General features: G+C 44.5%; 2 protein-coding genes across 8 annotated transcripts in view; one reads left to right on the top strand and one right to left on the bottom strand.

Annotated features, from left to right (window-relative positions):
• Positions 1-16,576, top strand: part of tcf3b (transcription factor 3b) — a 38,629-nt gene extending 22,053 nt beyond the window's left edge. For 4 of the 7 annotated variants that reach the window (XM_088312960.1, XM_088312961.1, XM_088312964.1 and 1 more), the window contains 18 exons: positions 5,018-5,091; positions 5,638-5,710; positions 6,001-6,041; positions 6,580-6,712; positions 7,020-7,066; positions 9,857-9,956; positions 10,028-10,128; positions 10,243-10,336; positions 10,415-10,476; positions 10,571-10,646; positions 10,897-10,958; positions 11,061-11,258; positions 12,110-12,218; positions 12,293-12,437; positions 12,653-12,706; positions 13,049-13,311; positions 13,411-13,562; positions 13,685-16,576. In XM_088312960.1, coding sequence (XP_088169086.1) covers positions 5,018-5,091; positions 5,638-5,710; positions 6,001-6,041; positions 6,580-6,712; positions 7,020-7,066; positions 9,857-9,956; positions 10,028-10,128; positions 10,243-10,336; positions 10,415-10,476; positions 10,571-10,646; positions 10,897-10,958; positions 11,061-11,258; positions 12,110-12,218; positions 12,293-12,437; positions 12,653-12,706; positions 13,049-13,311; positions 13,411-13,556 — 1,778 coding nt within the window. In that variant the 3' untranslated portion in view covers positions 13,557-13,562; positions 13,685-16,576. The remainder of the gene's footprint in view (positions 1-5,017; positions 5,092-5,637; positions 5,711-6,000; positions 6,042-6,579; positions 6,713-7,019; positions 7,067-9,856; positions 9,957-10,027; positions 10,129-10,242; positions 10,337-10,414; positions 10,477-10,570; positions 10,647-10,896; positions 10,959-11,060; positions 11,259-12,109; positions 12,219-12,292; positions 12,438-12,652; positions 12,707-13,048; positions 13,312-13,410; positions 13,563-13,684) is intronic. The other 3 variants (XR_015846299.1, XM_088312962.1, XM_088312963.1) reach the window with 3 other exon arrangements.
• Positions 16,577-18,070: 1,494 nt separating this feature from the next.
• On the bottom strand, positions 18,071-26,990 carry LOC148324989 (uncharacterized). Its single transcript, XM_088312455.1, has 3 exons — positions 26,066-26,990; positions 24,859-25,716; positions 18,071-21,306 (listed from the first exon to the last, which is right to left on the bottom strand). The coding sequence occupies exons 1-3, from the start codon at positions 26,322-26,324 to the stop codon at positions 18,836-18,838; spliced, it is 3,588 nt and encodes a 1,195-aa protein (XP_088168581.1). The 5' UTR covers positions 26,325-26,990; the 3' UTR covers positions 18,071-18,835.
• Positions 26,991-26,995: the final 5 nt, after the last annotated feature.

Here is a 26,995-nt window from a genome sequence, read left to right as displayed (position 1 = left end):
CAACCAATCAAGACCAACTTCAAAATAAAAGCTGTCCAAGGCTATTCCATCGATGACTTTATCTGAGTTTGACCAGCCACGCTCAAACTAAAATTTGCATAGTCATCCAATAGTTGAAAATGATCTCAGGTCATTTTAATTAACGACCTAAGAATACATTTGGGCTCGCTTATTTTGCTGCTTGAAAAGAATGTCATTCTTTTTATCAATATCACTATATTCAACTACCAAATTGCATGTTTTTCAATATTATGCACTCCTAGTGAAAAGCAAATAAATGATAACCTGAGGAAGAAAAAAAATTCTCCAACACTTTTTAATCGAGTGACTCAAGGACTCGTTTCACCTCGAATTGAAACAAACAGAATTTGTCTACTTTGGATGAGAAAAGCAAAAAAAAAAATACAATGTCATTATTGCAGCTTTCCGTAGCAGGAGCCCGTGAGGTTGTCGCCATTACGGAACAATGTTCACGTGTGACGTCACTTAAGCGGCTTGTTTATTCGGTGACCCAGCAGCGCGGGAACGCCAGCGAGCAGCCCAGTGGCCCAACAGTCCACTTCTATTCATTAGCATAAAAGTGCTCCAAGGGCCACTAATTGCATTAGGCGTCTTTCTCTCTTCCTCGCGTGTGTAAGGGTGATTCAAGTGGTGTGGAGGGGAGAGCCCTGGCAAAGAAGATTTGGGATGTTTGAGGAGTGGCGGTCGTGTGACGCGTGTGGTGGTGGGAGTGGGCCAAGCGGGCCAAGCAAGCACGCCTGCAGGCGTCCTCTCCGTCACCTCTGCAGCTGCTGGCAATGTCTCCAACCCCCTGCACTCACGCACACGCACACACTCGGGTTGTGACCGTCTCACTTCCCCTGGATCACAACAAACAACTTTGTCAATTTACATAATGTGGTCTTGCAATGGCTCCCATGCGATCCGTGTTGTTGTTGTTGTTGTTTCAGTTGTAGCACGGCACACCTGCAGCACTGCATGTTTTGATCTTTTAGTGGTTGTAGTCGTCACTCGGTTAAGTTTTTTGCTCACAGCAACATGTGAATCCATGGTGATGCTCGCTAGCTTGTTGAGCGTTGTTTGAACTCTGCTCTCCACTGTAACTTGCAATGTCTTGAGCTATTTTAAATGGATTAAGAAATTGATACAGTTGTGTTAAAAAGTCTGATAAAACACCCGTTGGCAACCGGTTAATTGGAAGCAGGCGGATGCCACGATTGGGTCGAAAAGTAGCAGACTCGTTCTTTCACAAGCATTTTTTTGATGCGAGTGTGCGCCTTAGGAATCACGACCCTCAAGCATCGGCTGTAACCTCAAAAAGTGATAGAAGATGAGCCGCATGAAAACTTAATGGGTTCCTCCTTGGCCCATTTGGGCTAGTCAACAAACAACTGTCAACACAACCCTTTGTGAGATGAATGCTTGGCGGAGGTAACAATTAGCCCGACTCCTTCATCTTTAGTTATGCTACCAGACATGGGTCATTTTCAGTACTTGGTAACGTAATTCGACATAATCAACGGTTACAGCGCTCACACAATTTTAGCATTTCAAAACTTCATGGCTACTGGATGCACTTTTATAATTTGACCTAATTACTACCAAAGGACTCCAGCATTTATTTTAAATGTGCTACTCATTTTTTTTGTATTTTGTGAGTCAATTTGTTACTGCTCAGCTTAGTGATTGACACAATGTTCGTAATAGTTTTTTTTTTTTTTTTTTTCTAGGCTGATGGTGTAGTCCTTTTGTCACAAAAATGCTTGCACGCGTGCACCCGTACTGCACACATTTTGGGCATGGCGTGTTTGCCTACATGACAAAAGGTCAACAACAATAAAAAGATCTCTTCTCTGCCAGAGTTTTCTTGCTCTCCTTGGCAGGCAAAGTGTCATTGGCACCTCAGCGGTTCTCCACCTTGTTTTTAATTGCCTCAGAGTTAATTAGCCCAGTACGTGTGAAACAATGTTGTCAGACGGCACAGCCATGCTTCCACTCCACTTTCGACTTCAGACCCCCTGCTTGCCAAGCGAGCGGAGGCGTCCTAGGTGGCGCGTTGGTGAATGCAAAACGCATGACAAAAGACATGGGCTCGTACTTGTGAGCCCGGCAGAGCGTCTCTTTGCAGGATGGCTGGATTCATGGATTGTTTATCAAGATGCAACAATCTTCAGCCTACTAGTCTATATAGTACTGTATAATGTAATGTCTAACAATGACAATGAAGCAAGTCAATTTTTAGTGTTCTGCCGACTATCTCATCGATTATGTAATCAATTTTGCCTCATTAAGCAATATAACGTGAATTTGCGGTGCAGGTATATTTTTGCTTGGGGTTACCATCTGCTGTTTTGTCGCCGTCCTGTGAAAAACACATTTTCAGTTTTTTTGTTTTTTTTTCAATATATAATTTTCATGTTAACGAGATGTCTGTAAACGCAGAAACGTAAATACAAAAAATAAAAACAATTTTTAAAAAATGGACATTAGTGTTTTTTACAGGACAGCGACAAATTATGTGACTTTAAGCATGGCTTTAAAAATCATGGCCTAGGCTGGTGAGTGACGTGGGTGTCAGCGCCTAAGAATGTAGAGCTGGCTGGCTGTTAACTGGCTAACCCTTTAGCCTGTCTGCAAATTAAGTTACTTGTCGTAAGTTGTGGCCATCGGCAGCTTGTGTAGCAATGTGCTTCTTATATGTTGGTTTTCAAACTTTTTGTTCAATAAATTGATTGAAAGTGCATCAGAGGCTGTGTTTATCCTTGACCATTGGCGGGGCATTGCAATCAGGGATGCACGATGACTATAAAACCGATAATTATCATACTGATATTTTGGGGGGGTGAAATACTTGCATCGGTCCAACATGAGTAATTTGATGTTGAAGGCTGCCTCAAATACGCTGTCTGTCAGGTTACTGTCACTTTAAGAGGCCCAGCCTCTGCTGTGTGACGTAGAAGGTAATATGGCACCAGTGCGGGCGTCTTCAGACGTAATCAGTGAGCCATTTGTCAACACTTTGTTAGTTTTCCCAGAGCGGTTCATTTGAACCAATCCTCCAGGCCGCGCAAGAAAATTATAGGTTATACCTATTCACATAAACATGAGCTGGGCAGGCCAGCTGAGCTATGGCTAAGCTAATCGCTAATAGTGACGCGATGCGGTTCATTGATTGATGGATCGCAAATGCTATGACTGCATTGTTTCTTACTGTTCTTGTTTTGAGTACAAACTGCCAAAGCTCGTTGAAGTACGGCTACGGTGCAATTTTATAGTCATAATTACGATCTCGACTTATCGTTGGATGAGGAAAAATTGACGCAATAGCTTTTTAATAAGTGGTCATTTGCATGTGTGTTTTGTTTATGTCAACATTCACTCATTCACTGCTTCTTCCCTCAACTTGTTCACCGTTGTGGGAGTCCACACGCACAGAGTGCAACGGCTTTTGAAAAACGGTTTAGTTCTACTCTTCCGGTTTGGTTTTCATGTCTCGTCCATTCATAGGCACGCGCAACTCCATCTCATTGCATAATAACAGTCAAGTAGAGCAAATGCTAACCAGCGATGGGAAGCCATGGCCCACTTGCGGGTGCCAATCTTGGTTGTGAATTGATTCAACCAATGTGTGGTACCTACTCCGCTTGGCATGATTCAAATCGCTTTTCTGTTGGCGAAAGCAGGGACTATTTTTAGTCCCAGCGTGGTTTCCAAACTTGTAGAATTAACACCAAATGGATGATGCAAACCATATGCTGCCCGCGCATCGGCCCGGCAGATCATCATGTCATTGTAGCGATGGATCTGATGCTGCCGTTATCTGTCAGGAGTCCTTCCTACTCTTGTTGGCCGCTCGTTACAACCGATGTGTTCAATGCTCTGCATGGTTTTCGTAGTTTCCACTGTGCTTTTTTGGAGTGGGAAACCGACTTCCCCAGCGGGATGTATTGTGGTTGACCATACATTTCTAGTTTTAGAACAAAGGTGGAAAAAATGCCAATATGAGTCCCTCTGTTGCTCAGACATATTTCTCTGCCACTCGTCCGCTGCTCCGTGTTTGATGGCGGAGCTTTTATGAGTGTTTTGGCCTTTCCGCTGAGGCTGATCCTCCGAGGTCTCCCTCTCCCTCGCTCGCCCGTCTCTCCGTGCCACCTGCATGGGCGCCATAGATCACGGCTGTCGCAGCATGTGTAGGTGCTTGCGCCGCTCTGTTAGTCTCATCACTCATTCCCGCGCTCGTCAGCCGGGCGGCTGATCTCGCCTAGATCCCCAAACCCCTTGGACCCCTCCCTCCCCGCCCCATACGTACCCCTTCCTCTCTCTAGCTTTCTCACGCACACATTTTTTTTAATTAGGCAAAAATAAAAAATCAAAGAAGGCATGAATATTCATAAGGAAGCTGCATTAATATGCACAATTATGCAAATCGGCATGCAATTAAGCCTTGTGTCTCCAGAGAGCCTCGATAGCATTAGTGCACAAGACGGGGAAAAGAGGATGATGGGGGTATTTTGAGGAGTTTTCAGCTTCACCAGCCTTTTGGCTTTGAGTGTTTCCTTTGTGTTGCACATGGCGGCTTTTTTATTTTTTTTATTTTTTTGCCATTGCCTCTCGTTTTGTGTTGCGCCCATCTCACACAGTAATAGTCATATATGCTAGATTGCATTTGGGAATATTTAATTTTTCTCCTCTCCAGTAGCTGTAATGAACACTAATGGCTACATTAACAGACTTTCCATTTTGTTTTGTTTTTTTTGTTTTTTTCACCGTTACATTGCATCTTAAAAGCAACAGCAGCTTATTTGGTCGTTAGTGATTCTCTGGTGGTTTCCTTGTGTGCCCATTGTGGCCACTTAAGGCCCTAAAATGCGTAGAACATGTTGGCACGGTCCCTTCATGTTATTCCAACCTCAATGACACGTTCATTAATAAAATGTTCAGGCTTTGTTTGCTTTTCTCTGGTGCATGTTGTTCATCTTACTGGTCTAACCAATTGATTTTTTTTTTTCTTTTTAAGCACTAGATGAGCGCAGCAGCTCTGGTTCCTGGGGTTCGGCGGAACAGAACAGTCCTTCTTTTAGCCAGGCACGGGTAAGCTCTGATTGAAATTTTTATGATGTCATTGTCTCATACGCATTTTTTTTTTTTTTTTTTTGTAAATCACTGCTTTTGTCAATCACACACACACACCAAACATGGATGTGGCGGAGGGCATTTTGAAGCCACACACCACATTTGATGTCAAGTTGTGCTTCTACTTTGTACCTAATAACCTTGGCTCAGAATCATGCATTGGCAAGCCATCTAGTAGCCCAAAACCTCTGTGGAAATCCACTGATAATTCCTGCCACACATCCGCCATTAACTGCCTTGGCACAACTCTGTGTGGAAATAAGGAACAAGGGCTGAGGTACACGCAGCATCGCTTTGATTCGTTCGCGTCGATAATTAAGAAAGTCGCTCCGAATCCCCCAAGCTGATGCCGATTTGTCTGGCACGGGTCCTGCGAGTTAAACCGAGAGGAGGGTAACCGTGAAGCACAGTCGATGTGCCAACTTGATGCAGAGGACCCCGAAGACTGCTTGTCGTGCCTGTTGAGCTTAAATGTTCTCATCCTCGTCCCATGTGTCCTTGCAGGGCTACGGAGAAGGATCCCACTACAGTGAACATGAAGGCTTGGCCTCTCCGTTCATAAGTTCGGGGATTGCAGGTATGAACTTCAATGTGTGTTCTGTGTTTATGTATTTTTTTCATGCCCAAAATGTAATTTGTTAGGAATATTTAGTGATGAGCAGAAAATCCTTTTTGCGTGTTGCCATGCATTGTTGAGTGTTAGGCCAGTGAAGTCGAAAGCTTCCCTTGCAATTGAGCATGCTGAAAGAAGGGAAAGGGACGTCTTTCTACTCTTCCTAAAACAACTTTTTCGTTAGATTGGACATAGCCTATATTCTCTGACCTTCGTTTTGCTGTCACGCATTGACGTACCGCTTGATCTTTCAGGTAAAAATGAGCGGCCATCCTATTCTCCCTTTGCAAACCAGGTAAGTTGCACATCTGAAAGCGCCAGTTTGGTTGGACTTGATTTGAATATGGTGTGTAGACGTGATAGGATCAGTGGGGTCAGCGACGTAAGTCATCGTAGCAGCACTTCAGAACGAGACGTGGGACATTAATTGTCTGCTGAAAGCAAGAAGTCATTTCTCTGTCAATCAGTCCGCGGAACGTCATGTTTTGTGCTCCAACCTAAACTGTGGCACTGAATGTATGTAGGAAACTGCCGTAAAAAAATTATTTTTAAAAAATCTGTTGGAAAGCAACACACTAATAAATTAACAATGGTTTTCTGTATGTACTGTACTTCTCATTATGTGGCTCTTGGCTAAAGTTCCAATTGAGACTAACAGCAGCACGGCAAACAAACAGACTGGAGACTTTTAACTTTTGTAATGCTACATCCAGTCGAGGCAGAAACAACGATGTAACCAACAGTGGCTTAATATTCATATCGCTTCAAATCGGCATAATTGGAAAAGGTGACATCACATAATCATGAATGACCTCACCTGTGTGTTTTTGCAGCCTGGTTTCCTTCCAAGTGAAATTGCAATGCCCAGCCCAGATGCCATGTCGCCCTCTGGCCTCAAATCAGGCTCCCAGTTTTACCAATCCTACCCAAACAATCCACGGAGGCGACCGCCTGATGGAGGCTTGGGTAAGATAACGGATCACATCATAAAAATCTGTGCGTGGGTGCGATGCCAAATTGCATTGTTGTGCTCTCTTCCCTTTTAAAACTCATTCACTACCACCCGAGTAAAAAAAAAAAAGGATCTTTGACGTCTTTAGCCGTCAATGGTAGTAAATGAGTTCATTAAAAATAGTCTTCCAAAAAAATAATAAAACACAATGCCAACAACTGTAGGAGGCCCATGAAGGTAAAGCACCTGTGTTGAAATTGATGCTTGTTTATTGTCTCACTTTTACCAAATTCTTTGTTTCCTCTGTCTGCATGCGTGCAGACTCTCAGCCCAAGAAGATTCGGAAACCCCCTGGCCTTCCTTCTTCGGTGAGACCTCCTTTCTCCCTCCGGCAGCTCTCTCACTCTTTCTATATGCACACACCCATTCCCCCCCCCTATCCACACACACACTGACACACGCGTTGCTTTCTCCTGTCGCTTGAGCAGTTCTGTGACAGACGTGGTAAAGACCCACAGTGAGCTGACATCAACATTTATCAAGCTCAATTTCTACCTTGTGTGTCGTTGGGTCTTCCATCCATTCGCCGCTCTCGCACTTTCCATAGCAATCTCATCTCTAAGAGCTTGATGAAATGGTTGCTTTTGTTCTTTTGGTGTGCCGTGAAACCCCAATGTTGGTGTCCTGGCCGCACAAAGGGTCACTGTCGCACATATTTGTCAGCGCGCCCGGATTTTCCGGCAGCTGATGGCGCTTGCCTATGACGCGGTACACATAGTTGCAAATGCAAGTCATGTTTACATATTTGACTATACAGTCAGTGAATGTGCAGTTGGCCACATCACTCCCCTTTTTATAGACTGTTGAGTTTAGTCTTGTGCGCTAATTACTTTGCGGCCTCGTCACACCGCCTCAGCTACTGTCGTTCATTTTCAGCGCTGCGGGATTGCTACTTTTTAATTGTCTCTCATCACGTGTGTCAATGTGCCCTACCTGGCAAATGTTCTCCGATTAGTACAAAGCAGCTAATATTGAGGTTTTGTGCACATTTTGTTGTGAGGTTCTCTGAGCTTTGGCCCGCTTGTGTTTAGTCAGAGCGAGGAGGAAGCAGATTTTTCTGGTCGGCCAGGTCACAAATTGCATAGCCATGGATGCATAATGTGGCGTGAGCTTAAATCTAGCGTAAACAGTCTGGATTTTGTCTCTTGTTGTTTTGTGAGAAGGAGTGAGTGCAACGTACTGCATCGATTAGGAAGGAGTGCATCAGATGGATGAATGGCAATTTGATGTCACAACTGCGTGCGTCAAGTTTTGTGTGACCTCCCGGGTCCTCCACCTGTGGGTGCTGGCGGTTTGAAGTGGCTGCTGAAAACCGCCGCATGCACACACTTACTCTGCGTCTGCCTCACACACAGCGCGTGTGAACTTGACGCAACCCCCTCGCCGCCACCCTGCATTCTCACCGTCTCAACCGCAGTCGATCTCCTGCACACCGCAAAACGATGGCCACGTGGTTTCAGTGCGAATGACGAGATGTCGGAGTGCGAATTCCGCCCCCGCCACAGGCTGCCTACGCTTCGGCGCATGATGGCCCGGGTGGGCCTCCCCCCTGCCAGTGACCCAGTTGTGAGCCCCCCCCCGTGTCTGAGCCCAGATTAATGAGTGCCAATGACGATCCTGTGCTCCCACACTTCCTCCATGCCTGCCCGCATGGACATCCGATGCCAACTCCTTTTGTACTTATATTTAGCCGATTCGGAAACACTCTCCCCGTTAAGACGGTTCTTCATGCGAGCTCTCTTACTTTAGCGACGCAAAGTGAACGAACCGATCCCTGTCGTCCAACGTCGTGCGTGTTGGAAGAATAAACCACTTTGAGTTGAGTCGGATGTTAATCTGAATCCACTCCCACCGAGTGTTTTCCTGGCCGAAACCCTTTTGTGCCGTCATTGAATTGCATTAAAGCCCTATTAGTTGTGGATTTTAGCCTCTAAATCGCTTTTCTTCCCCAGAATATAATTACGTCGCATCACACCAGTCATTGTGTAGTTCCGTTGCCATCTAGAGCAACAGGATTCACGCGACATTGTTCCCCATGAAAGAGCAACTCAAAGCCCATTGTTAAATGAAGCCATCTCAGTCATGTTTTTTCCCCCGAATTAACAGCGATCATGTTAAATCCCCCCGTTTCCTTCACACTCCCCCGGCCATATCAAGCTTTGTTTAAGTCATTTAGATTACCTTCTACCGGACCCCTCCCTCAACGCCCCTTATCTAGCTACCCATTTCATAAATCATCAGGGTCCTCATTTTTTTCCTTCGCCCACCGCCCACCCCCCTTACCCTCTGCAGTCTCTCTCTTTCTGACTGGATCCCAGCCCCCATCATTCTCCCTCCCTCCCCTCGCTCCTTCTCCTCAGCCCAGCTGCCTGTGGAGTTGGATGTGGTCCAGGAACAGGCAGATGGCTCTGTAATTAGAAGTGCATCTCTCCATTCCCTTTCCACTTCTCCCTGTTAAATCAAATTACAGAAAAAAAAAATCTCTTCTCTGGATTAGCATTCTTTGCAGCGTAGCCGCCATTCTTCTTCTCTTCCTGTATTCTGCCATATGCAACACCATCGGAAGAGGGGAAGAAAGGTGAACTGAGAGGTCGCCGATGAATCTGAGTAACTGGGGGGGGGGGGTTCCTTGTGTCTGTCTTCATTTTGTGGAAGTAGAGTGCTGAGCAGCTCAGCAGGCAGTTTTGTGAAGAACTGCCGTCATGTCTCATCGTCGTTGTCAGTTGTGACCCCCTCTAGAAGTCGACCCTTACACAAAGTGTTTCCGAGAATGCAGGCGTGTGCATGCTTGGGTCTGTGCCTTGGCTCTCGGTGTGGCACACACATGCTATGCGTGCGTGTGCGTGTGTGTGTGTCACTCGGCCAGCCCGTGTGATGTCACTGGGGTCCTGGGAGGAAGAGGAAGCGCTCGCTGTTCACCGGGATCCGAGCCTTCGCCGTGCCCAACGTTCCATTGCCGCTGCGTTTCCTCCACAGGCGAGGCGCCTGCGTGCGGACTCCCTCTCGCCATCTTGTGGCTCTTTGAAGCTTGCGTTCGTGTGCCCACTCAAAATACGAAAAGCTGAGCCTCACCGTTACTCCTCTGCGTGCTTGTTTAGGTGTATGCGTCCACATCCGGTGACGAATATGCTCGAGACAATGGAGGTTATCCTGGTGGGAAGCCCGGCGCGGTCTACCCGGGCTCTTTCTACATGCAAGGTTTGGTTTTTTTGGTGGTCTAGCATGTTGTTCTTACGTGACGAGGTAAACATTTTTGTGGCCCTTTGCAGAAGACCTTTGGTCATCTACGGGCTACTCGGCCATGCTGGGCAACTCGCCTCACATTGGGCCGCCAGGTTCCTTCTCATCACTGAACCCACAAGACAGGATGGTTGGTCAACCTTCATTTCTTGCTGTCACACATGCAGTACCTTTTTGGGCGAGGGTTGTTTGTCACATACGAAGAGGGGCCTAATATCCCCTTTCCCTACGTCCACGCACACAGAATTATCCACTGCACGGCAGCGACGTTAACGGCTTCCACTCCGCTCCCACCACCTACAACCACACGCCCGCAATCAACGGAGAGGCCATCATGGGTATGGAACTCATTCATACAATTAAAAAAAAATCAACACGTTCAACAGATCACCCGACTTGCTCGTTTTGTCTTGCAGCAGGCAATCGAGCCACCACGGCAGGCAGTTCTGGAGACGAAATCGGAAAGGCTCTCGCCTCGGTAAGCTTTGCCTTTCGCAGATATTGATGTGGAAAAAGCTCTGAAGGTCCCGGATTAATGACTTGTCTTTTTTTGTCTCATTATTTTGCTTCAGATTTATCCATCAGACCACAACAGTAATAACTTCTCCTCCGCTCCGTCTACTCCAGGGTCTCCTCAGGCTATTGCAGGTAAAATGCAACTCTCCTGCACGCACATAAAGTAATCATGTTTGTACTTTGAGTATCATTAAGTCCAAATAAATCTTTATTTCACTGTGATTTGTGAATTATTCTGAATACGGTGTTGTGGGGTTTCAAAATAATTCTTTGAAATCCTGCCAACCCTAAAAGTTGTTTACAGCGGATATGCCTCAGCAGCTCTCTCTGGTGTAACATTAAATATGACCACTTATCATCGTCCTGATGTTTTTCTATGCAGGGGCTCAGTCCCAGTGGCAAAGACCGACCACACCTAGTTTTGAAGCGCAACCACATGCACTGGTATGCTACAAAATTCAAACGAGATGTTGAATATTAGTGTGGAGTGTTTTTTTTTTTAAATAACTTTCAACCATAATGCATTTTCTGGATGTGTTTTTGTAGCAGAATAAAATGGAGGACCGTTTGGAGGAGGCCATCCATGTCCTCCGGAACCATGCTGTAGGCCAAGGGCCCGGCTTAGATGGTGCCCACCCCGACATGCACAGCCTTCTGTCGGCAGTTCACAACGGGGGCCTTGGAGCCCTCTCTCCAGCTTTCCCAAATGCCAGCCTCGCTCTCAGCAACAGACATCCTGCTATGGTGAGACACCAACTCGCTTTTCCCCATTGAAGCGTATCTCGACATGCACGAAGCAAAATCACAAACATATTGATACGTTGCAAAAAGATTTTCTTTAAGAACATGGTCGCTGTGCTACATGGTGTTGATTCCAATGGACTAGCCACTGAAGAAATAGATTGTTTGTTATACCGCTTGCAAAAACCAATTGCAGCATATTCTGCAGTTTGCATCCTCTGCCCCCTGGTGGCCTGGTGATGAACTGCAAGCAAATTGGACTTGCACAATCTTAGGCCATTTTCACTGAATTGCTGTTCACGCAGAAGCGTCTTTAGAGTGTCTTGTGACTCTCCCAAATATTCTCTGTACACATCTCCTTGGCACTGACACTTTTGTAATTACGCTGCAGAATAAATTGCAAAAATATCGTTATTGCAATAATGGCTCATGCAATATGCAAATCGCAAAGACATGCAATGAGTTTTTGTATGATTTTATCTGCCATTCAAGAGGTGAACAATATCTATGGGCATTGCAATTAATTACTAAGAATAAATTGAGCTTTCTTATTTTGCTGCGTGAAAAAAAATCTTTCAATGGATAATGTCATTTCTTTCGGCACGTTAAATATCGCAATAATATCTGTCACTATATTCAATAGCTATATCGCATGCTTTTCCAATCTCATTGAGCCTTACCAGGAACTGAGCATCACTTGTTCAATGCAACGTGGTTTCCGGAGGAGCAGAACTCCTTCGTGAGCTGAACGTCTCCTGTACTGTCCAGTAGAGAAGTGGCGCTAGAAATGTTGGCATAGACATTTGTCGACCTCACATGATTGACAGCTGCGCATCCATCTTTCTGTCCAACAGGGAGGGAAACCTGAGGAGCCCACCGGCCTTCCGCCCAGCAGCACACTTCTGCACGGTCATCACGCGTCCGGGTCCACGCCGTCGGTTGGCCAGCCAGAAGGCTTCAGCAGTAAGTTGGGCCCGAGCGCCGTTGCTCGACTGCAAATGCATAACGTCGCACGTAAACGCGCTCGTCTTCCGCAGGTCTTCCCGGTGGCATCGCGCGCTCCACACACTCCTCCAGCAGCTCCGACATCAAAAGAGAAGACAAGGAGGACGATGAGAACTCGTCCAATGCAGACAAATCCGACGACGAAAAGGAGTCCAAAGCAGCGCGCAGTCGAACAAGGTAGGTGGTTATAACGTTTACGTTGAAGCTTGTTTGAGAAACGATACGATGGAGCTTTTTTTCTTTTTGTTTTCCAAAATCTATAAATTCCTGGTAGCCGTCTCTCCTAAAGGGCGTCATAAATCATTTCAATCAAATCCTGTGTCGCCCTGATTGGCAATGTTAGCTGTTTAATGCTGTTGACCCCCCCCTCCTCCTTTTGTCACAATTTTCAGAAAGGAGGCGTTGACCCTCCAGATGCTCTCTAGCCTTTCTGACCCGAAAGATGAGTAAGTTTCTCAAGTAGAAAATCCCTTTCTTGTGCTTTGTGGGCTCCTCCCTCACGTCCATGCAAAGCGCACTCTCGTTCAGTTGCTGTCAATTCTGAAGTTGCTTAAACATGATGAACCCGCCCCATACTTTATGATGACGTTTTAGTCTTACTGGATTGGAGATTGTAAAATATCGAGTTGAGTTGTAAATTTCAGCATTTCAGATGCTACGTAACTATCAAACGTGTTCAATGAGTGTTGCGGTAATCTGCGCTGCTTCGCCGGTTGCCTAAAATCTGGAGATGGGTGCAAAATATTGTCACCAAAATGGAACTTTCTTTGGTTTGTTTCAATGTTCAGCGCCTTCACCGCGCCATCTCCTTCCAGTCAGGACAATGAAGACGACGAGGACCTCCCGCCCGAGGTGAAGATGGAGCGCGAACGAGAACGGCGAGTGGCCAACAACGCCCGCGAGCGCTTGCGAGTACGGGACATCAACGAGGCATTCAAGGAGCTCGGGAGGATGTGCCAGCTGCATCTCAGCCACGACAAACCTCAGACCAAACTTCTCATCCTGCATCAAGCCGTCAATGTTATTCTCAATTTAGAACAACAAGTCCGAGGTCAGTTTCTGTGACCCCTTGAAATGTTTGGTTTCTTTTTTTTTTTTTGTTCATTTGAATCATTCACTAATGCAGTGCCACCTTTTCTCCTTGGCTCAGAGCGCAACCTCAACCCCAAGGCGGCGTGTTTAAAGCGCCGTGAGGAGGAAAAGGTTTCCGGGGTGGTGGGCGATGCGCCCATGCAGCTCTCAGGAGGCCACCCAAGTATTGGAGGAGATGGCCACAATCCAGTTGGTCACATGTAACACCAGGTAAGATTTCAAAGTTGATTAACAGTAACACACCTTCAATCATTATCGGCGACTTAAAGATGTGCTGTCTTTAGCTTAGCTTAATATATATTTGTTTTCTTTTTTCTTTTTTGATTTTGCAGATGTGGTGTTTCCTTGCCTCTCGGAGGATGTGGCCTTAACAGATTTCTTCCACTCGTTAACTCTGTGTGTGCACGCGCACATGTGGACATGTCTGTTTATTGTCAGTTCAAGTTTCAAAAACATGCGCGTGCACACACACACACACACACACACACTCATGCAAACTGCCAAAATGGACACAGTCTGCTTGTCGCACTCTCAACCATGACTACAAGCGCAAATGTGAAGAACTTTCTTTTTTTGTCATATATATATATATATATATATATATATATATATATATATATATATATATATATATATATTCAGAAAAACATTGACATTTTGTTTTTTCCACAATGCGATTGAACACCAGAATTTTTCCCTTTTTTTTTTTTGTCCTGCCACAATTTGGGACTTTTTTGACACACTGCCGAGAGTTGCTCTGGTGAACGAGAGAAAGGAAGAAGGAACACAAATTGAATCATGGATTTGTGCCTCAACGTTACACCATGTTTTCTATTTGACATTTAAGCAAATTGCTTTACATGTGAGGAACATTTATTGTGAGGGATTGCTTATGTGTATGAGCAATTATTTTTTTAATGTATGTCATTCCCAGTGTGATGGTACAGTCTTACATATGTTATGTAACCAAGCCCATAGTTGAATTGCCTAAATTCAGTGACTTTTTTTTTTTTTGTATTTTTTAATCAGCAATTGTTTGAGGAGGCCATAGAATGCAAGTTGGCCATTTCTGGACGATTCAAATGCAGCGTTCTTAAGCGAGGATCGCTCATATCCCACAAAGCTTTTGGACACCTCGGATTTAAGGACTCTTAATTCCGGGACGCATATGAATTTCTCCACTAAACAGTTCTTCCTCATTTTTCTCCTTTTTTTTTCTTTTTCTTTGGGGGGGGACAACATGTTCAAATGTTCAAGCTGTCGTCGTGACTTCAGGTGTCTCTACTGCTTTGCAACTAAAGCGCACACAAACAAGACAAAAGCACAGTTGTGTCAAGCGTCCAGTTGGGTGGAAAAAACGAAAGAAGCCATTTTTGGGCGCTCATGGAGAGGCAAGCGCTTCTTTGAAATGGCTCGCCGACAATGCCAGCAAACTTTTGAGGGCTGTCGTTTATTTGCGCCCCCCCTCCCTGCCGAATTGATACTCTGGGGGGAAAAAAAGCAAGAAGTCTTTTATTTTTTTTCTTCTATGGAGGGAACTTTTGGTTTGACATTTTGGGCGTCACGCAACGGTGGCTTTCTTTTCCAGAAACGAGCATTCCCACTGAATTAGCGCCCCTCGCCCTCCTCTTTGCGAGAGAAGTGTGACGTGTACATTCACTCCGTACGTTGCTCTTTGATGCGTTTCATTTTTTCAAAAATTTAAATATATATAAAAATATATATTTTTTGTTAGACTATACATTGTAGATTTTTTTACATAAATGGCAATATTAGTTTGAAGTTTAGAGTGTATTGTAGATGAACTTTACGAGGGGATGTCGGTCACAAATTGAAGCAGGGCGGCAGAAAAAAGGCTTTTGAAGGTTTGAATTCTTGTTTTGCGTTGAAGAAGGCTACTCGGCTGAATTCTTTCTTTACCAATTTTGGGGGGCACTGCGGATAAATATGGAGTCGGTGTGGGTGAACAGTAATTATGCAACTGGTTCTTTGAATGTAGCCACCATACTTAATGTGGATCGCCTTCATATGTCAATGAATTTTGTGATTTCATTTCATCCCCCCCCACTGCAAAACACATCTGTTGGAGGCCAATGTCGGCCATTTTGGCTATCGAGGAGAACAAATCAGTGTTATGTTATTCCCATGTCATGTTGTCAATGTTTCCTACCGACATGTAATCGCAGATGGCAGGTAGAGTGTTTTGTGTTAAGTTTTTCATTTTTTTTTTGTACAAGATGAAGATGAAGAAAAAGAAGACCTATACAAATCAACAGTGTGGCCTTTTCATCCTCAAGACTTAACGATGTCATAAAGGGAGAGTGATACCTTATCAGTGCCTGAACTTGTATTTTTCATTTACGTTTGTCAACCATATCATTTCATTTATTATGGAGATTAAAAGAGGTACGTACTTGTTCATTCCCCCACCCTCCCTTCTCCTAAATGCTTTTTCAATTTTTCAGGAAGAAGTTTAAAGTCATATAAGAGGTTTTTTTTTCTTTCACTGTATCTAGTTAAAATAAAATAAAATAAATGTTATGTAGATCTTGTTTAATTGCTTTTGATTTCTAACTGGAGTCCATTTGTCCAAACTGCTGTTTTGTGGGTCCAAAGTCTTTCTGACTTGATGTTAACTTTTAGCTTTTGACACACACTAACATGCTTTTCTACACAGGAAGTGTTTTTTTTCTGCAGCTTTGTGCACACCACTGCACTGTCTCCGCATAATAGTTGCCATTTTAACCTCTGATGACCTTTCTGGTGGGGGGGGGGGGGTTGGGGACTATAGCCTCTGAGTTTTTCTAAAATCAACAGGCTGACCTACAACTGACGTTTCAAGGTAGATATCTGACTTGCAGACATTTTGAAAACAGCTCCCACCAATTCACCGCATGATACAAAATGTCACGCTCGGACTACGTTTAGAATAACGCGTTGCTGCGTTTTGTTTATTTTCCTTATTTTTTCACATTATCAAAAGACAGCCCTGTGACATCTGGTGTGGAGCAAGGACATGACTGACTCCGGCAGGGCCCCCCGACCCCCAGAGTGCCTCGCCCTTGAAATATATATAAATATAGTTGAGAACTGTCCTGTATATAACAGTAATGTAGCAATAAATGTTCCATTTTTAATAACAGATTATACCTTTTTTCCTATGTCTGTTTTTTGGAAATTGTGTACATTGAAAGGAAAATAAAGGAAACATTTTAACAAAGGGACGACTATTGTAGTTTTGACATCTGTTTGTGTTCAGAGTAAAGTAGTTCATTACAAGGATAAATAGTTAACATTTAACTGTGTTTCTGCCTTTGGTAATGTAAGTAGATTTGCGCGACTCACAGGATTACGAACATACGGAAGTATCACAGCTGGGCAGTCCGTCCCCGGGTGCGGAAAGGTCCGGCCTTCCAGACGCCCAGTTCGTGACAATTAAAAACAAAACAAAAAAGGGTTCAATTAATAAAGGCCAGGTTGATTTTAGTCCGGCCCACGAATTGGCTGATTGTCATTGTAATTAAGGGACCTCCCGAAATAAATACACGAGGAAACGTGGTGGAATTGGAAACAGCCTTTACATTCTCCTCATGAGAAAAGAAACAAGCGTCCTTAATCTTTTGTATCTCTATTCTTGTAGGAGCCCGTACAGTGTTTGGTGTTTTTTTTCCTTCGTTGCAGTGCATGCTTGTGTGTTGTGCACGCACTCCACTTTCACAGTGATTGGTGGTGTCACAGGGGAGGAGTGGTCTTTCTTATTAGCAGGTGCACTCACCTGTGGGTAATCTTTTGTTTTGTTTGGATCGTGTGGTGGGGTGAGCATGGGCAAGAAACCTTTTGCTGAACGTAAAATTCAGCGTAAAAATCATGAAGGAAAGCAAACGTGAGCGCACATGTGGAATGGACTTGGGGGTGAAACAAACGTCGAACGTCAGCCAACTCGTGTTTTGGAGAGCGACCTTGAACGGCAAATTGAAGTAAGTGCCTGTCATTTTCCTTCGCTATGGATGCGTCTCGAGAAACAGTCAAGATCGCAATGATGCAATCGTTGGGATGCGCGTCATCAATGTTTCAACTCCCCTCGTCTTAGTCTGCCGTGACGTCATTTTAGTTGGACGCCACAACAATTCTTAAAAGTAAACCGGACACTAACCCGAGTCGGAAACCCTAACCTTAGTTACTTCTAAACGCTAACCCTATTTTAAAACCCTCTATCTAAATCCTAACCCGTTTAAAAGCCTAGATTGAAAGCCCACTTCAAAACTCTTAACGCTAGTTTAAAACCCAAAACCCAGCCCAAGGCGTACAAGATGTAATACAACAAGTATAACTTGCAACCAAACTATTTAAATATCTTATGCCAGTTTAAATTTAGCCACCCAAATGTTAGAATACATGAATATAAATAATGCCATATTTACTTTTTCAGTATTGTTCCACAATGTGACCTTTGTGTTTGAACCATGTGGAAGAGAAGATGCCGCCTTTCTGAGAAGCGGAATGCGGGAGGACACTGCGCAGCACAGCACTTTTGGTGCGGGACTGGAGCACTAAAAGTTTACGACTGCCAGGATTGTCCGTTTTTACTTTCATACGCCCCCCCACCCATTTCCCAGAGCAATGTGTAGTAGGATTCCCCCAATAAAACAAGGCCTTGTTTTAGGTTTGTTTACTCAATGAAAGGAGGCCACATTATTTCAACAAACACAAAACTGAACTTAGTTCTTCAGAAAGAAACAATTTATTAAACTACAGATAAGAGATGATGAAGATAGTGAAATACAAAAAACAACAGAGAGCGCGAAGGTTTGATCTTTGCCTCGAACCATCAACGGCAACAAAACACTAACCAAAACTGAAAGTGCACCCCAAAACATTTATCAACAAAAATATGTTTTATGGAGTCGAAACTCTGCCATCAATAATATCGCATTTGTGCAATATGAGTTAAGCAGTAAAATACACCAGTTTCGATAAATCTCAGGTGGCGGCCATTTTGCCACATGCGGTCGACTGAAAATGACGTCACAGTTGCTCGGGTCGAGGTAACGAGCAATCATTGCTCGGCTTCAGAAAACAGGCGATTTGTGATTGGTTACCTGAGCCACTGGAGATGTCATTTTCAGTCGATAAAAAGTGTCAAAATGGCCAACCTGAGCTGGTTCAAAACGAATTTTGCCACTTGCCTCAAATTGCACAAACACAACATCAATCAGAATGTCCTGTTGAGATGCAAAAGAACTTTGGGGGTGGACTTCCCTGTGAATAAACCCAAATTTAAACAAGCAACGTACATTGTTCATACATAAAATCAAAATACACGTTGGTAAAAATGTGGAACAAAAATAAAAATTGAATAAACTTTTCATTTCGTTAACTCCAGTGCGAAATCGACCACTTGCTCAAAGAATGCTGTGACACCTCAGCCTCGTCTTGGAATTTGAGCGCACAGTGAACAGAAAATTAAAAAAACAAAAGGCCGCTCATCGGTGCAGGTCTTCAACGTGCTTCCTCAGCGCCTCGGGAAAACTGAACTTTTCATCGCAAAATTGGCAAGCAAATGGTTTCTCCACACCGTGCACGACCAAGTGTTGGGTCAACTGGCTCATGTGGTCAAATTTCTTTTTACAATGAGAACAATGCAAGTGTTTTTTGCGTTCGTGACGTTTTGCGTTTCCTTTCGACTTCTTTTTCGCCTTGGAAGGTTCGGCGTCGTTTCCTTTTGATTTCAAAGACGATGTCTCCTCGTGTCTTCTCATGTGTCTCTTCAAGTGATATTTCGTGGAGTAGCTTTTCGAACAAAGTGAACAAGGAAAAGGTCTCTCTTTCTCTCTCGATTGGTCTTTTCCGTGAGTTTCGCCTTTGGCGTTCTTATTCGTGGCCACCGACACGCTGCTGTCGTCTTTCGGCTTATCCTCCGATGAGTTCGACGTCATGTCCGAATCTGAGAGCGGCGCAAAGAGGCTCTCGGGTTCCGATTGTAAATCGCCCAAGTGTTCTCCGTTCGCTTTGGCGGTCGCCTGCCGACTTGGCCCACGGGAGGGCCACGCCTTCTGCTCGCCGTGGACTTTCATGTGCGTAACGAGACAATCGTTACTCGCAAAGCTTTTTGTACAAACGGAGCAGGTCCAAGATTTAACGGTGTAGAAGAGTTTGGTAACACCGACGCAATCGGGATCTTTCTTTTCCGTGTGTGTTCTCGTGTGTCCTTCCAGATCTGCCTGGCGGACAAACGTCTCGCCACATTCCGCGCACGTCAACTTGCTCTCCGGAGCTTCTTTGGGACCGGGATCACAGTCAGAAGAGTCCGACGTCACGTCGTCGTCGTCGTCTGGTACCGGCGCCGACGCGACTGGTTGTTTGGAAATATTTTTAGCTTCCGGCACCCCGCGTTGGCTCGAGCTCGTGGAGGCCAGCGCTTTCTCGGGAGTGTGCGTTTGTGCGACCAGTGACAACTTGTCGGGTTTTGTGTCTTTTTTACTCTCGGACTTTGCGTGTTGACTCGCGCTCGTGGAGGCCAGCGCTTTCTCGGAAGTGTTCGTTTGTGCGACCAGTTGTTTGTGCGTTTGGATGTGTGACGTGAGCAAGTCTCCCGTCGTGAAAAATTTAGCGGGGTCGTGCCGTTTGGAAACTGGAGCCAACTGGTCTGGTTTTGAGTGAATTTTTCTACTTTTGAACTTCTCGTTCTGACTCGTGCTAGTGGAGGCCGCCGCTTTCTCGGACGTGTGCGCTTGTGCGACCGGTGACAACTTGTCGGGTTTTGTGTCTTTTTTACTCTCGGACTTTGCGTGTTGACTCGTGCTCGTGGAGGCCAGCGCTTTCTCCGTTTGTGCGACCAGTGCCAACTGGTCGGGTTTTGACTCCAGAGCTTCACTTTTCGTCACCACGGGTTGACTCGAGCTACCGGAAGCCGCCGCTTTCGTCTTGTCGTGTGCTGCTTCGTGCGATACGAGGTCTCCACCCGGGAGGTTTTCCGCACATGCTGAGGAGGTAAACGATTTGCCAGCGTCGGACGAACTAGCAGCTGGCGCCAATTTGTCGGTTTGCGAATTAAGATTTTTACCTTCCGTCATCTCGGGTTGCCTCGAGCTCCCGGAGGCAAGCGTTTTTTCCTCGATGTGTCCTCGTATATGTGAAATGAGAAGGCCTCGGCTCAGGAAGCTTTTCATACAAACTGAGCAGCTGAAAGTTTTCCCACCACCGGATGATTTAGTCGCAATGACGCTTTGCAAAGGTTTCTTTCCCGTGTGCGTTCTCGCATGTCTTTTCAAATCTCCCTCCAGGACGAACATTTGTTGGCATTCGGAGCACTTAAACTTCTTGATGGTCTCCAAAGGTTCTTTGGTGTCGTTATCAGAGTCGGAAGAGTTTGACGTCTCGTTTTCCTTATTTGACACCGGAGCCGACGGGTCTGGTCGGGAGTGCGGATCTGTAGTGCGTCGTCCACCTGCTTTTGTCGTCACTTGTTGACTCGAGCGACTGGAGGCGGCTGCTTTCTCTTCCGTGTGTGCTTTTAAGTGAGATGAGAGGCGGTCCCGACTCGGGAAGCTTTTCGTGCAAAGTGAACGGGTAAAAGACTGAACAGCGTCGCTCGGTTTCGTGACCACTGCGGAATTCAAAGCTTTCTTTCCGGTGTGTGTTTCCGCGTGTCGATCTAAATCACACTCGTGGGCAAACATTTGACCACATTCCGAGCACTCGAACTTGCGATTTCGCTCTCGGGCATCGTCACCGTGATCACTGTCAAACGAGTCGGAATTCGGGTCAGATATTGGAGCCAAGTAGTTTGGTGGCCGGTTTGGATCTTTACAACGTTCACCGGTTGCTTCCGTTGTCTTGCGTTGACTTGACCTGAGTCCCGTCCTTCCCACGCCAATCCTTTTCTTCGCCGGCGGCTCTTCCTGCTCGTCAGAGGAAACGTCGTCTTCTCGATTCTCCGACGCATGTCGCGCAACTGCATGAAAAGAATGAAATATGAATGAATGAAAACAGAGCGGTTAAAAGGCTAGAAACACAAACTCTCTAATTTGCCAATCGATCGTCTCGGCGAACTAAGTCATTACGGCTGTCGCGTTTCTCAACCTGCTATCCTTTCCACCCTTGAGTGTAATCTGATTTCTCGATGTTATAAAAGGGAATGTGTGAAAAACATCGAGGAACAGAAGGGAGATGAAGTTGCCAAATAAACTTGATTAACCTCCCTGTATCCACTTGAGCTGAGTGCCTCTCTTCTTTCAGCTGTGAACCCAATATGTCAAATTGGCGAACCTGACAATGATACATTATTCAACTTTGATTCAAGTTTGCTGCTTTTGCCAGCAAGCAGAACAAAATGTTGTGATACGAGTCGTTTCCCGGAGCAACGATATTTTAGAGTTTTATGAGATGCATCTCTCTCTCTCTTTAAAAAAAATTAAAATATCGTGCAGCCCTAACCGCATTACCCAAAGTCGTGCAAGATTCAATATTAACGTCAGCGCAAGCAACGACATGACTGTTTGGGGCTCTCTGAAGTTCATTCACACTGGCTCGAGCGGCCCCGTTCAAGTTTCAGAAATTCAAGTCATAAACATGTTAAAATGTAAGAAACTGGTGGGGCAAAGTAGACCGTGAAGCCAGAGACAGACTCACAACAAAAGAAAATGTAAATAAAAACAATTATAATTTGATTAACTGAATATTTTAAAATATTTTCGCATTGTATCGCACTCAAGATATTCGGAAATTGAATCGCCTTTCATGTGAGATGTGCATCAGACATAAAAGAGGACCTTGCTCACGATTTGTTGCTTGGAATTTAATTAACTTGAGTAATTTGGGATTCAAAGAGCTTTTATGTTTTGAACAATAATAAACACAACAAACGCTACATCTGGACCATTTTGTCATCATTTCGTACCTCATGTTTCCAAAACCGGAATGCAATCGCTTTTAGTGGAGATGCACACCGATTATTTTTGCATATCGCCCGATCGTGATTATTCTTACGATTTATTTTTATAGTTTTGAGGAAACAAACCCTCCATCCATTGGGGGGGGGTGATTTTGCTTCGTCATCATCCGGTGTCCGGTTTTCATTCTAACGGTCTCCAAGAGAATCTCGTGTTCTCCGTTTCATTTTGAACACGTGACTGTGTCCACCCATAACGACGAACGCTCGAGAAAGTTGGTAGCGTGAAAACGAGGATGTAGAACGAAAAGCGACGACCACTCGTACCTCGTCTCAGTCGAACACGAGATCGGAGTTCCACGCGATGCCGATCGTCGCTCGCCTCTTTGCTTCGACGGAATTCTTCCTCGTACTCGGCAATCGTCCTCTCGAACAGTTGAAATATCTCTTCGACGGCCACGTTCAGCTTCCGCTTCACCAACTCCCTTAAGAGTGTAACTTTAGACATGTTTCCCGCAAACTTGCGTCTCTCCTTCGAGAAAGCGACAATAAGCTAAGTCGAAATTCAGCCGTTTAACGTCCGGGTTAGGACCGCCAAGTGGGGACTTCTTCCTCTGCTTCGCGTTCTTCTTCTTTGTATTTGAGGGCGGTTCACAGACTCTAATAGCTCACTACCGCCACCGAGCGTGTTGCAATGTTTAATGCTTTCGCTCACAGTTTACGGCTGATTATTTTCATGAATCAAAGTTCAAATTAACTTTCAATTCCTTCATCAGATGAATTTGGAGTTTATTTCTGGTGTCTATTTGCAGTAAGCGGCGGTTGTTTACCAAAAAATATTTAATCTTGTTACCCTAAAATATGCAATGAATACCTAATGAAATTTTATTTTGCATTATTATACGTCACTTGATTTAAACTCACGTTTCCCAGTTTTGTTTTCCATTAAATTCTTGTATCAGCAATTTTTCCTTTTCTATCTCCAGCTTGATATGTATCGGTTTGTATTATTTCCAACACTCCTAATGAAGTTTTTTGGGGAAAAGATTTTCTTTTCATTCATAATTCCAATAAACTTCCGATAGAGAGATGAATAGAAACATGTTTTGCTTTGGATGATGAGCTGTGCCTTTCTAAATAGAGATTTCTTTTCCCCAGCAAGACTTTATTATGAGAAAAATATGGCTATTCCAATTAGATCACGACTTTGCTTCTTGATTCTTATGAAGATGATAGCTTCCATGAGGAAAAAAAATACCACTTTATTCTCATTTCAAATGATAACGTATTTCTTTAAAAATATGAATTTATTGTAACATCACAACTTTATTTCTGGGAAAATAAGCAACCTTTTAATACCGGTGGCATTTAGGGCTATGGATATTGTCTTGTCTTCCGGCCACCCCCGACCGACTGATGTATTCAAAACTTGTCAGACGGCGATAATTGCAACTAGGCAGGATTAGACGTGTTGGATGTGAAACTTCACACACCGGTGTCGTCATCAGCGATCACCATATAGGTGCACCAAAATTTTCGTTTGTGCTGCTTCGGTTCCAGAGATATTCCACTTTTTTATTTCGAGTGGTGACGTCACCCAGCCTCCGGCTGCCCCACTTCCACTTGGCTGCTCAGCAAACCCAGGGGCAAGAAGAAGGCAGTGTTTGGGAGGGAGTGGGGGCAATAAATACATTTTTCAAGTATCCTTAGGACACTTTACTGGAGTGGTGATTTCATTGATTTCTTTTTACTTGTACTTATTTCACTCAAAAGCAGATACCAATGCAACCGACTCCTTGCAACAAAGTATTTATTTTTACCCGAGCCAGCGCTTCTCAATTATTTTCTGTGACGCCCCTCCCCCAGCAAGAAGAAAACAATTTGTGCCGCCACCCTACCACCCACTCTCTGCCGCAACTATAAATAAATAGCATTTTTGTTGCAAAACAAACCGACACCGAAGAGTTAATACTCGCAAGGAGAGCGCCACTGCTAACTGGTGGAGTGGAGTTGCAATTACACTTTATTGTAGTTTGACGGGAAAAAAAGCATGTCCCCCAGGGTCACACGCCCCCCCCCCCCAGCATTGCACCGCGCCCCCGCCCCACTATTTGGGAAGCACTGACTTAAGCTCAGAGTACGAGTTCTTGTGCAACATCTGTCTCCTGGCATCTCACACGGTCTTCACACACGTCTTCCAGGATGGCCGAGTGGTCTAAGGCGCCGCATTCAGGACCCAGTCTCCCCAGGAGGCCTGGGTTCGAATCTCGAATTTCCCCATTGTGGGACTAATAAAGGGAATATATTATTATTATTATAAATATTGGGAATTGTGCGACACCCCATCCTGCTTCACGCGCTCCACGGAAACATTTACAAGGCATCTTTGTTGGTGTTGTCGCCTTTTCCCCCCAGGAGTAGTCAATGTCATGTTATTGAAAAAAAAATCTCCAAGTGCTTAATTTACTTTTTTTGGCTTGGCTTCTTTTGTCGCGTGTTAACAGGAGCTGCTGCAGCTCAATGCTTTCGCCTCTGTGTGAGTTTTCATGTGTATTCTGAGATATGACCTTCGAGAGAAACCTTTAGCGCAGAAGGAGCAGGTGAATGGTTTCTCACCTGTGTGCGTTCGCGTGTGATTCATCATGTCGTACTTCTCGCGGAAACTTTTCCTACAAAACAAACAGGAAAATGGTCTCTCGCCGGTGTGAATGGCCGTGTGTCTCTTCACGTGAAGCTTCGTGTGGAATCTTCTGTCGCAGTACGAACACGCAAACAGTTTCTCTCCGGTGTGCGTTCTCATGTGCGTGATCAGATTGCCCTTCTGGCCAAACGTTTTGCCACATTGGGAGCAGCCGAACTGAGCGCTCGTTGCGTGCCGAGTCGAACCGCTGCTCGGTTGCTGATGGACCGTCATGTGTCTTTTCATGTTGGCCTTCAAGGAGAAGCCTTTGGCGCAAACGGCACAGCTGAATGGTTTCTCTCCGCTGTGCGTTCTCAAGTGTCTGTTCAAAGCTCCTTTGTGCACAAACGTTTTCCCACATTCGGAGCAGTTGGAGTGCTTATTGTCAGTTTTATGTGTCGTACCACCTTCAGCGTTTGTACTAGTCTTCAAAGGTACTTTGGTGTGGTCGCCGTGATCACTGTCAGAAGAGTGTGACATCACGTCGTCCATAACCGAAAGTGGAGCTGATTGATCTTGTTGTTCTGTTGTGATGTGTCGATCTAACTTCTCCTCACTTTGACTATGACCTCGTTGAGAGGACTGACCTTCATCCTCTTCACTCTTTACATGTACGCCAGTCAAAGTGAACACGGTTACATCATTCTCGTCCAGCGCTTGAGATGGCACTCCATCATGACTGCTCCCCACATCCTCCTCCTCCTTTTTAATGGAGGGCGGCTCTGCCGGCTCCTTCTGTTGCTCAAAGGGAACATCATCTTCTTCTTGACACTCCACCGGCACCAGTCGTGTGTCTGCAAGACAACAGGAAGACATGATTAACAAAAGTGACATTTGTGAATAAGAACTTGAAAAAAAAAACATAATATAACATTATATGTTATATTATAAAGTACAATGCTATATGTGTACAATGTTAAAAAAAAAAACGGTTTAAAAAAATGCTCCGCATCAGGTAGCACGTGCCACTGTGGCAAACCAATCAGATACGAGACAATGATTCGGAAATTCTACGTGAAGTCCACTCGGACAAACGCATTTGAAAAAAATGCGATGTTTCTATTCATACAAAAAAGGCCTGACCGTTTACCGTTATAATCAATTTATTCTGTGATTGTTGGTACACTACAAAAGTGCACTAACCTGCTTCGTGTGACAAACGCTGAGGCGTGTAGACAGCTTTCAGTAAGTCGCGTTGTCGCTCGTTCTCCTCTTTTGCGCGACAAAGTTCCTCCTCGTAATCCGCTATCGTTCGCTCAAACAATTCAAATACCTCCTCTAACGCCACATTTAGTCGTTGTGTCACCAGCTTTCTCAGAATTCGGACTTTACACATTTTTTCGTTTGGCTTCAGCGACGCGCGGCTAAATTTAGCTTCGACGTCCGAACTACTTCTGCGCATGCGTGGATAGGTCACCAAAGCTGAAAAGAATCTACGGCAAGTCACTGGGGACAAAACACAAACTGTATTGAAGCATCATCATCATTTGTTAATTCCTTGCAATGGATATTTTCACGTATTAATTCTAATAAAATTTAAAAAATTAGAAATATTTTTTGATGATTTTTCTTGTACTAATTATAGAATGTTTCCATTTGTGTATGACTTTTGATGTATGATTGTGTTCTACAATGATGTGAGGCTTTTAGAGTCCTCTCTGTGAAAAGTACTTCATGTAACATTTACTTCGTTATAATAATTTTCATTTCAGATATTATTGCACAGTCGCACATTTATATCCTCAATTAAATAACCACAATGTGTGAGAGGATTTTCATGAGTACAATCATGGTTGAAGGCATTGTTGGCAAGCACAGGATGCTTGCACCGAAGGATTGTATGTATTATGAAATCCTACAAATGATAAAAATATTGTTTTAGAAAAAAAAGATCCCAAATCGAGGGCAGGAGGTTACACAGGGGTCTTAGTAAAAAAAATATTTTGTTGGTACATTTACCAGTACCAAGGGGTGGTAAACAAATATAATAACGGATTTACAGTACATTTCATACACAACAAAAATAAATATGTTTGACATACTATAATCAATGCTGCAACATTTAAAATAATG

This window comes from Idiotropiscis lumnitzeri, chromosome 13, assembly GCF_059441095.1.
Source record: "Idiotropiscis lumnitzeri isolate Australia: NSW breed Sydney's pygmy pipehorse chromosome 13, RoL_Ilum_1.0, whole genome shotgun sequence".
In the NCBI taxonomy this organism is placed as follows: domain Eukaryota; kingdom Metazoa; phylum Chordata; class Actinopteri; order Syngnathiformes; family Syngnathidae; genus Idiotropiscis; species Idiotropiscis lumnitzeri.
Note: the sequence above shows the minus strand (reverse complement) of the source record. Positions and strands in the feature narration are given on the sequence as shown.